The sequence below is a fragment of the Coptis chinensis genome, chromosome 8 (assembly GCF_015680905.1).
Source record: "Coptis chinensis isolate HL-2020 chromosome 8, ASM1568090v1, whole genome shotgun sequence".
Taxonomy (NCBI): Eukaryota; Viridiplantae; Streptophyta; class Magnoliopsida; order Ranunculales; family Ranunculaceae; genus Coptis; species Coptis chinensis.
In genome coordinates, this window is record NC_141463.1 from 57,752,146 (window position 1) to 57,760,601 (window position 8,456).

General features: G+C 37.0%; 1 protein-coding gene across 1 annotated transcript; it reads left to right on the forward strand.

Moving 5' to 3' along the window:
* Positions 1-7,646, forward strand: LOC147482112 (protein FAR-RED IMPAIRED RESPONSE 1-like). The gene is made up of 4 exons (XM_086579199.1): positions 1-243; positions 1,254-2,387; positions 2,904-2,934; positions 5,398-7,646. Exons 1-4 carry the CDS (start codon positions 1-3, stop codon positions 7,644-7,646), a joined length of 3,657 nt encoding a protein of 1,218 aa, XP_086435325.1.
* The last annotated feature ends 810 nt before the right edge of the window (positions 7,647-8,456 follow it).

An 8,456-nucleotide genomic window follows, 5' to 3' on the forward strand; every position in this document is an offset into this window, starting at 1 on the left:
ATGACTTTGAATGGAGCCTCCGGTGTTCCCGATACAGTACTAGTGGATTCTTCATCTCTAATTGAAACCACAGAAAAAGACATACAATTATTAGAAGCACCGTATGTAGGGATGTCGTTTACCAGTTTTGAGGAAGAAAAAAATTACTATAAAGAGTACGGTCGACAACAGGGATTTGAGACACATGTCAGGAGTGCAGATAAAAGACAATCACATGTGGATGTACCTTCTAGTTGTCTCTTGGTATGTTCACGTGAGGGGATCCATAACAAGAAAGAAGATGTGTCTAGTAGAGTGTCAGGAACATCAAAAAACACTTCGACTATTAGGTGTGCCTGTAAAGCAAGAATGAGATTGGGAAAGAAAAAAATTGGAGAATATATACAAAGTAACATTGGTTGAAAGCAACCATAGCCATGGCCTGGTTTCTCCTTGCAAGAGGGGTTTAATGAGAGCGAATAAATCTATGCCAGAAGCAGCAAAGAACCTAACAGAGATTTTTGATGATGAGGGTACCGGTGAGAAAACTCGCATCAGTTTTCTCTGGCAATGCAATTGGACTTACTTCAAAGATGTGTCAAAACTATTCTCCCACAAGAAAGAAACCAAAAGAAAATGATGCGACAGCTATACTTGATTACTTTAAGCAAAAGAGCGCAGAAAATCCTCAATTCTACTATGTTGTTCAACTGGATCCTAATGGCACCACAATTATTATTTTTTTGGATAGAAGGATAGTCTCGGGCGCAGTACGAGTACTTTGGAGACGTTGTATCTTTTGATACTACTTACTGAACTAATATTTATAAAATGCATTTTGCCCCTTTTACTAGTGTCAACCACCATTTGTAGTCCATTCAATTTGGTTCTGCATTATTGCTTGATGAGACTGAGAAAACAATTGTGTGTGTAGTGGTCATATTTGTGACATGAGAGGTTATTTGTGGCAAGTGAGCCGGATGCGGAATAGTGAAAAGAGGACATGCTGCAGTATATCAAGTCCGCGGAACCCTAACCGCTAAAGAGTCTGAAGCGACATGTGGAGTGGTAGAGAACGCAGGATGAAAGGGAGATCAATGAACCAAAAGGAGAGGGAAGTTAGAAAAGAGAGGTGGGGTTATAAAGGAGGAGGTTAGAGAAAAAAGGAAGAAAAAAAAAGAAAATGAGTGAAGAGAAAGAGGAGTGAAGAAAGGAAACTAATACAAGTAATCTTGGAGGTTGTAATATTTGATACTACAGTGTGGTTATTTCAGACATGGCTTGCTGCTATGGGTGGTCGCCCTCCAACTTTGATTCTCACAGATCAAGACAAGGCGATGACTACAGCGATTGCTAAGGTATTCCTTTCTACACGACATCGTCACTGTTTTTGGCATGTTTCTCATAAATTTTCAGAGAAGTTGGGCCATGTCTACCATAAAAACAACACCTTTGTTACAGAGTTAAGCTCTATTCTTAAATCCTATAGGTTAGATGATTTTGAAAGCAAGTGGCCTGAACTGATGTCAAAGTACAATTTGGTGGAGCATAGTTGGTTGAAGGAAATGTATGAGTTAAGAAGAAATTGGGTTCAAGTTTATCACTTAGACACTTTCTTTGTTGGAATGAACATAACTGGACGAAGTGAATCAATGAACTCTTATTATGATAACTTTGTTAGGTCGATGACTACTCTCATGCAGTTTGTCCACGGTAATGAAAGATGTTTGGGATTGATTGACAAGCATGAAAGAGACTTTGATTACAACACTGAACATAAATGTCGCAATGTGGGTAGAAATGAATTCCTTTTGAAGCATGCTGGCAAAGTGTACACAGTTAATGTTTTTAATAAATTTAAGTCTCAGGTGGAAAAAGCAAGAAACCACTACAATGTTGTTGAAGAGCAGATTGACAACAATGGAACTGGAATTTATTTCTTGAAATCAAGAAAGCCTCCGAATACCAATGTTTGGAAAGTGAGTTTTGATAGAACAACCCTGGAGGTTGACTGTGAATGTAAGTATTTAAAGTTTATGGGTATACCTTGCGCTCATCTTTTGAAGATTTTTTTGCGGTATGACGTCGAAGAGATTCCATCTCATTTTATTTTGAAGAGGTGGACGCAAAAGGAAAACACTTACAGGGCCGTGTTTGATGGTGGATTAGTCACTGGTCATGGAAACCAGGAGGCTTTAAGAGTTTCCCATTGCATTAAGGTTGCTACTCAATTGGCATATGATGCAGCAACTAATGTTGAGAGTTATGCATTTTTCATAGAGAAAATGAGTGAATTGTCAATCGGAGTTGCCAAGTGCAAGGAAACTCTCACTAAAAGAGCTACTAAAGAAGGAGCTATTAAAGAGGTGGCTTCAACTAATGAGAAGCGCAAAGTTGATGTAGCGGAGGTAGTTTCTTATCACTTGCTCTTACTGCGATTAAATTTATTTTTAAGTTTAATTAACCCCTTAACCTTTATTCACAGGTTTTAATTTTGAACCATAATATTTCTCAAACAAAAGGGAGAAATAAGAGAATAAAGTCTAGTAGGGAGATAGCACAAGAAGAAAAGAATTGAAGGCTTTGTAAATCATGCCAAAAGATTGCAAAACATGACTCAAGCAATTGTCGAGAGAAGATTAAAAATGTAAGAACGTGTATTATAGTAAATTTAATTTTGCATACTTATTATTATTATTTTTTTCCAATTTTAACATGTCTTTTACTTGTAGGTTACTTCTAGCGAGCAACATGATTACTTAGGAGTGGGATGAGGTGCTGAAATTTTATAGTGGGTGTGTTGAAATTTGATAAGAGTGTGTTGAATGTTTTTGCATGGAGGGGATGCCGAGCAATAAGAAATGACTTACGCCATCAAAGAAGTGTTGTTATTGATTTGTTTATTTTTTTTTCTATTCTTTTAGGTGTTGAATCATTCAACTGGGAAACAATGTGGTAGCTGTTAATGGAATTCGTAATTTGGCAGACAAAAATGTGTTCAGACTTCAGATCGTGACTTTGTTTTTGCATTGCATTATGCAACAACTAAATAATTATAGCTAGTGTTTACAACTAGTTTAATTTGTGCCTTTGTGTTACACGTCCTACTAGCACAACCATTTTAAAGAAACCAACTAGAAAAAATGATAGAAATGTGGAGGGAACTCTAAAAAAAGCATATCATTAACAGTTTTATAGCCACATACAGTAGTCACCTTCCAAATCTCTTCTAAACAAATTGCATACAGAATCACTAATTTTATTATCCTTGCTTCAATTTTCTCCAACAAGTCAGATAACTTCCCCCCATACATTTCATTTACTTCTGAAAAGATTTCTTGTGGAAGAGTCTTGATCACTCCCATATCAAGATCACATATATGTGGCAAAGTGGAAGTGCGGCTTAAAGAAGCTTCACCACGGGATCGACTGATCTGTCTGTACCTGATACGAAGGACCAGTTGAATTTTTAACAAACTTGCTGGAATCCCTATCATAATGTCGTTTAGCAAGCTTCATAGAAACTGTGCCATGTTGTCCCTCAAGCAATGGTATCTCTGTTATAGCAACGAGCACCTTCGGTCAAAGGGGTTGAATATCTAATATAACTTCATGCTCTAAGATATTTTAGCATCTTCTACAAAAAACACTAATCCTTTTGATATGTCTGACAACCGAACTTTCACCTAAAAAGCTTCAAAAACTGGCTTCACTATCACAACAAACGCCCCATCGTTTTCAACCCCGCACTTGCTCAACTTCGAAGGAAAAACACATACAACTTCCACACAAGCATCCCATCTCATAACTAATGTATACCCACAACTCTGATACATACCTTCCAAACAGTGCTCTTCTGCCCCAAATCAGTGTGAAGAACACACGGAAGAAATAGGTCAATCCCAACTGGAGTCAAACCATGCGCAGTTTTCTCAAGCTCCTTAAATTCCAAAAACGTTTTAGCAAGGGAAAGAATTGGAGGGAACATTTCATCAAACATCAGTAGCCATTTTCCCAACTAAAAACATCATTTACAAAAAAAAAAAAAAAAAAAAAATATATATATATATATATAAAATATATATATATATATATATATATATATATATATATATATATATATAGAATTCGGTCGTCTTCAATGAGATTCTCCATTAAATAGAAGCAAATGGGTCGGAATGGATGATTTTCAACATCGAAATTCCTAACTTTCACTTTTTTTTTTACTTTGAGAGATTTAATCTTCTTCTCCAACATATATTTTTGAGGAAACGTGACATTAGGGCAGGGATCGGGTCGGGTTTGGGTTGGATATGACTATATCCGAATCCGAATCCGAATCCGAATAATTTTATAGTATCCGAATTCGAACCCGAACCCGATTATATCCGAAATGTAATATCCGAATCCGACCGAATCCGACCGAACCCGACATACCTGAATCCGAATCCGACCCGAATACATAAACGGATACAAAAATCAACTCGAACCCGATATATTCGGTAATCGGGTCGGGTCGGATTCGGGTCTACCCAACCCGATTCCCTGCCCTACATGACATTGATTGATATTACATGATTGCTAAAAATTGGGAAACCCACAAGTCTCCCCCCCCCCACACACACACACACATTTTTTTTAGTATTTTCGCCTGATCGAGAAAATGGGGTTTCTATTTTGTGATGAATGAAAAAGGTGTTACTTTTTCTAAAAAAATAGAAAGTAACATTTTCACCCCTGTTTTTTGTGGCCTATTTTCTTTTATTTGTTTGGTTTTTTAGAAGTAGATATGGACATTAGATTTTGTTTGATCTGAGGGTTGGCTGGGTATGTCAAGATGGTATGTTAGAATAGTATGTCAAGGTAGCCGGCCCGATATATATCCGATATATATATATATATATATATATATATATATATATATATATATATATATATATAGGGTGGGTTCCGTATACAATGACTTTCATACAACAGATCTTGACCGCACATCATACAAAATCTAATGGTTTTTAGATAGAGTGAGTTGGCATTAATTTTGGCGATAAAGTTGTGCTAAAAAACGGCTCAAGCCAAGCCAAAAAAACCCCCCACATATTCCACTATTTTTTTCACCTTCTCGTATCTTTTAGATCAAACAACAAGAAAAAAAATCTTAACAAACTAGATTTTTCTCCCCTCCACGACCGATACGACGTTCAATGACAAAAAGGTTTGTTTTTCTCGAAACACTTCCTCTAATTGAAAGAGAGTAACTTGGTTAAAATTTTGTTTTGATTGGTTTTTTGGGTATCTACGTACTCATTTTGTTTTTAATTATTTCTGTAAATCTTGTCAAAAGTTGGTCACTTTCTTCTTAGTCATGAATTCAATTTAATAATGCACTTATATCATTGTTTTAGGTGCTGTGAAAAATAGAAGAGTCACATGTGGATGAGTTTGAGGTTACCGGGCACTATGTTGGAGTCAAAGAAAATGGGAAATCCAATGATGTCATAGAGACACCCTATGTTGGGATGACTTTTGGTTCAAGTGATGAAGCTAAACAGTATTACGAGAGGTATGCTATAAGCAAAGGTTTTTCTACCGTTACAAGATCCTCTAACAAAGGTTGGAGACATTGTGACAGAGTGACAAATGTCTCTTTTGCTTGCTTACATTTTGGGTCTCACAAGAAAAAAATAAATGAAGATGTGGACAGACCGCGTTTGAATACGTCAACCCAGAGAGGGGAATGCAAAGCTCAAATGTATGTTAAACTTAGTCGAACTACAATGAAGTGGGAGGTTGGCCAATTTTGTGATGAACACAATCACACTTTTGTCTCGCCCTCAAAAAGATTGCTCCTCAAATCAAACCGAAACATGCCTGATGCAGTGAAGGGAATGGTGGAACATTTTTGTGATGCAAACCTACAAATAAACAAAGTCAAAGATATTTTTGGAGGTGATGTGATTGGTTTTAATGACCGTAGGTGTTGGAACCATCTTCGTGACATAAGGCAAAAACTTGATGTTGGGGATGCTCAGTGGGTCTTTAACCATTTTCAAAGAAGACAAGTTGAGAATCCTCAGTTTTATTCTCATGGATACAATGTGATACGAAGGGAGAGCAAGAAAAATTTTTGGGTTGATGCTAGGTCGCGTATGTCATATGAACAGTTTAGAGATGTAGTCTCGTTTGATACCACTTACAAGACTAACAAGTATAATATGTCGTTTGCACCATTCACTGGTGTGAATCACCACTTTCAAACAATCCAATTTGGATGTGGATTGTTACAGGATGAGACGGAAGAAAGTTTTATATGGCTATTTCAGACTTGGAAAAATGCAATGGGGGGAAAGTATCCAGTTTCGTTTATTACTGACTCAGATCTAGCTATGAGAGCTGCAGTTCCTAAAGTTTCCCCTACTACACTCCATAGGCTATGCTATTGGCATATAAAAAAGAAGTTTGGTGAAAAGTTAGGCCACTTGTACTATAAAAAGTCAAGTTTCAAAAGAGCGGTCAAAGAATGTCTATGCTTTACTATCAGAATTGGGGATTTCAAGAGAAGGTGGGACACATTGATAGAAAAGTACAAGTTAAGTGAAAATTCTTGGCTCACCGGGCTATATGAAGATCGTGAGGCATGGGTACCTGTGTACAATCGAACTACATTCTTTGCTAGTTTGAACACTACTGGTCGTAGTGAAGGAGTTAACGGTTTCTTTAAAGATCATATCAATCGTACGACCAATTTAATGGATTTTGTTCGAAAGTATGAACAAGCCTTGGAGACTATGGAAGTAAATGAGAGAAATGAGGATTTTGAGTCTGAACATAAGAATCGCATTATCACTGGGAGAAGCTTCATTTTAAAACATGGTGCAAATATATATACAAGAAAAATGTTTGAAAAGTTTAGGATTCAGTTCTTTAATGCTGAGTTATACAAAGCTGACATGGTATCTGGTGAGTTAATGACATATGATGTGAAATTCATCCGTAGCAAGACCAATGAAGAAGGTGAGCATTGGATTGTGAAGTGGAATCAACAGATGTGTGAAGGAGTTTGTGAGTGCCATCTTTATGAGTTTGTTGGAATACCCTGTGCCCATATACTTAAGGTGTTATCCAAACTTGATGTCTATGAAATTCCAAAATGTTTCATTAACGAAAGATGGTTGAAAGGGGCTAACCGATTTAGGAGGGGTGACAAGGAAGGGTCTCTTTGCCAAGAACAAGTTGATGCTATGAACCTTAGTTACTTGTGCCAAGAAGCCACTAAATGGGCGTGTGTTGCCTCCCAAACTCCGGCAAGCTACAAAGTGTTCTTGGATGGTTTGAGAGAACTTGGTAAAAAAATTTCAGAAATCATTCCTGATGAAGTTGTTGAGGAAGATGTTTCGAGCGAATCAACTGCTCCATGTGATTCAGGGGATGACTGTTCTTCACTTCAACCGATTTTAGATCCTAATGTATCACAAACTAAAGGTAGAAATAAAGACGATGGTGCAAGAGGAAAACATGGTAGATATGTGCATCCTATGGAAGCAACAGGAAGTAAGAAGAAAAGAAAGTGTCGCTCTTGTAACTTGTACGTTGACCATGATAGCCGCAATTGTTCTCAAAATCCCAATTCAAAAAAGGCAAAGTCGTTGGCGAGGAATGAGACAAGTTGAAAGAGCACAAAGGTTGCTGTTTTTGTGAGTTTAACAAAGAAAATCATGTGTTTTTGTCTTAGAATTTACTTGCAGAAATGAAGGTTAGTTTCACTGAGGATTTATTGTAGTTTTGGATGGTGATTACCAATGCCTTGATTGTAACCTCAAGATGCAGATTTTTTTTTTTTTTTTTTTTTTTTTTGAAATGAAGTAGCATATTGTTTGGAACAATTTGGTTTGAACTTATTTTTTGTTTCGTTAATTATATGGTTTGAAAGTGGGTGCCACAAGCAAAGAGCTTTATGCAAATTAATGGGTTTGTACTTACATATTGTATTAAAGCAGGATGAGATGCAGAAGATACATCAAAGAGATGGTGATGTATACAAACAATAGAGATGTATTACAAATCTGTTGAGCTAAAGAAGAAACCAGGTGGTAAGCATTTGAAACCTCAAACTGTCAGTCAGGGTGTGAAGAGCAGCTTTGGAAGCTAAGCAGTGTAAACACCCACCCAGGGACCAGGTGCCAAAGCGCCAACACTTCCAATATTTACGACCTTTCCCTTTTTCCTAGCGGCCATGTGAGGCACCGCAGCCTGAGTTAACCTCATTGGACCTATAAAACAAAATGGGTAAATAAAAATGAAGGACTGCACAACATCTGCAACAAGTTATACATTACAAACAACATTAAGGTTCAGTGACAGCTTTGTTTTGCATCATACAGTCTAAGCAACTTTGAGATTGACCACATCCATATGGTTTCTCGAACTATATCTTCTCTTGATGTGATTCATATCTCTACCAGCTACAAAATTCCATTTAA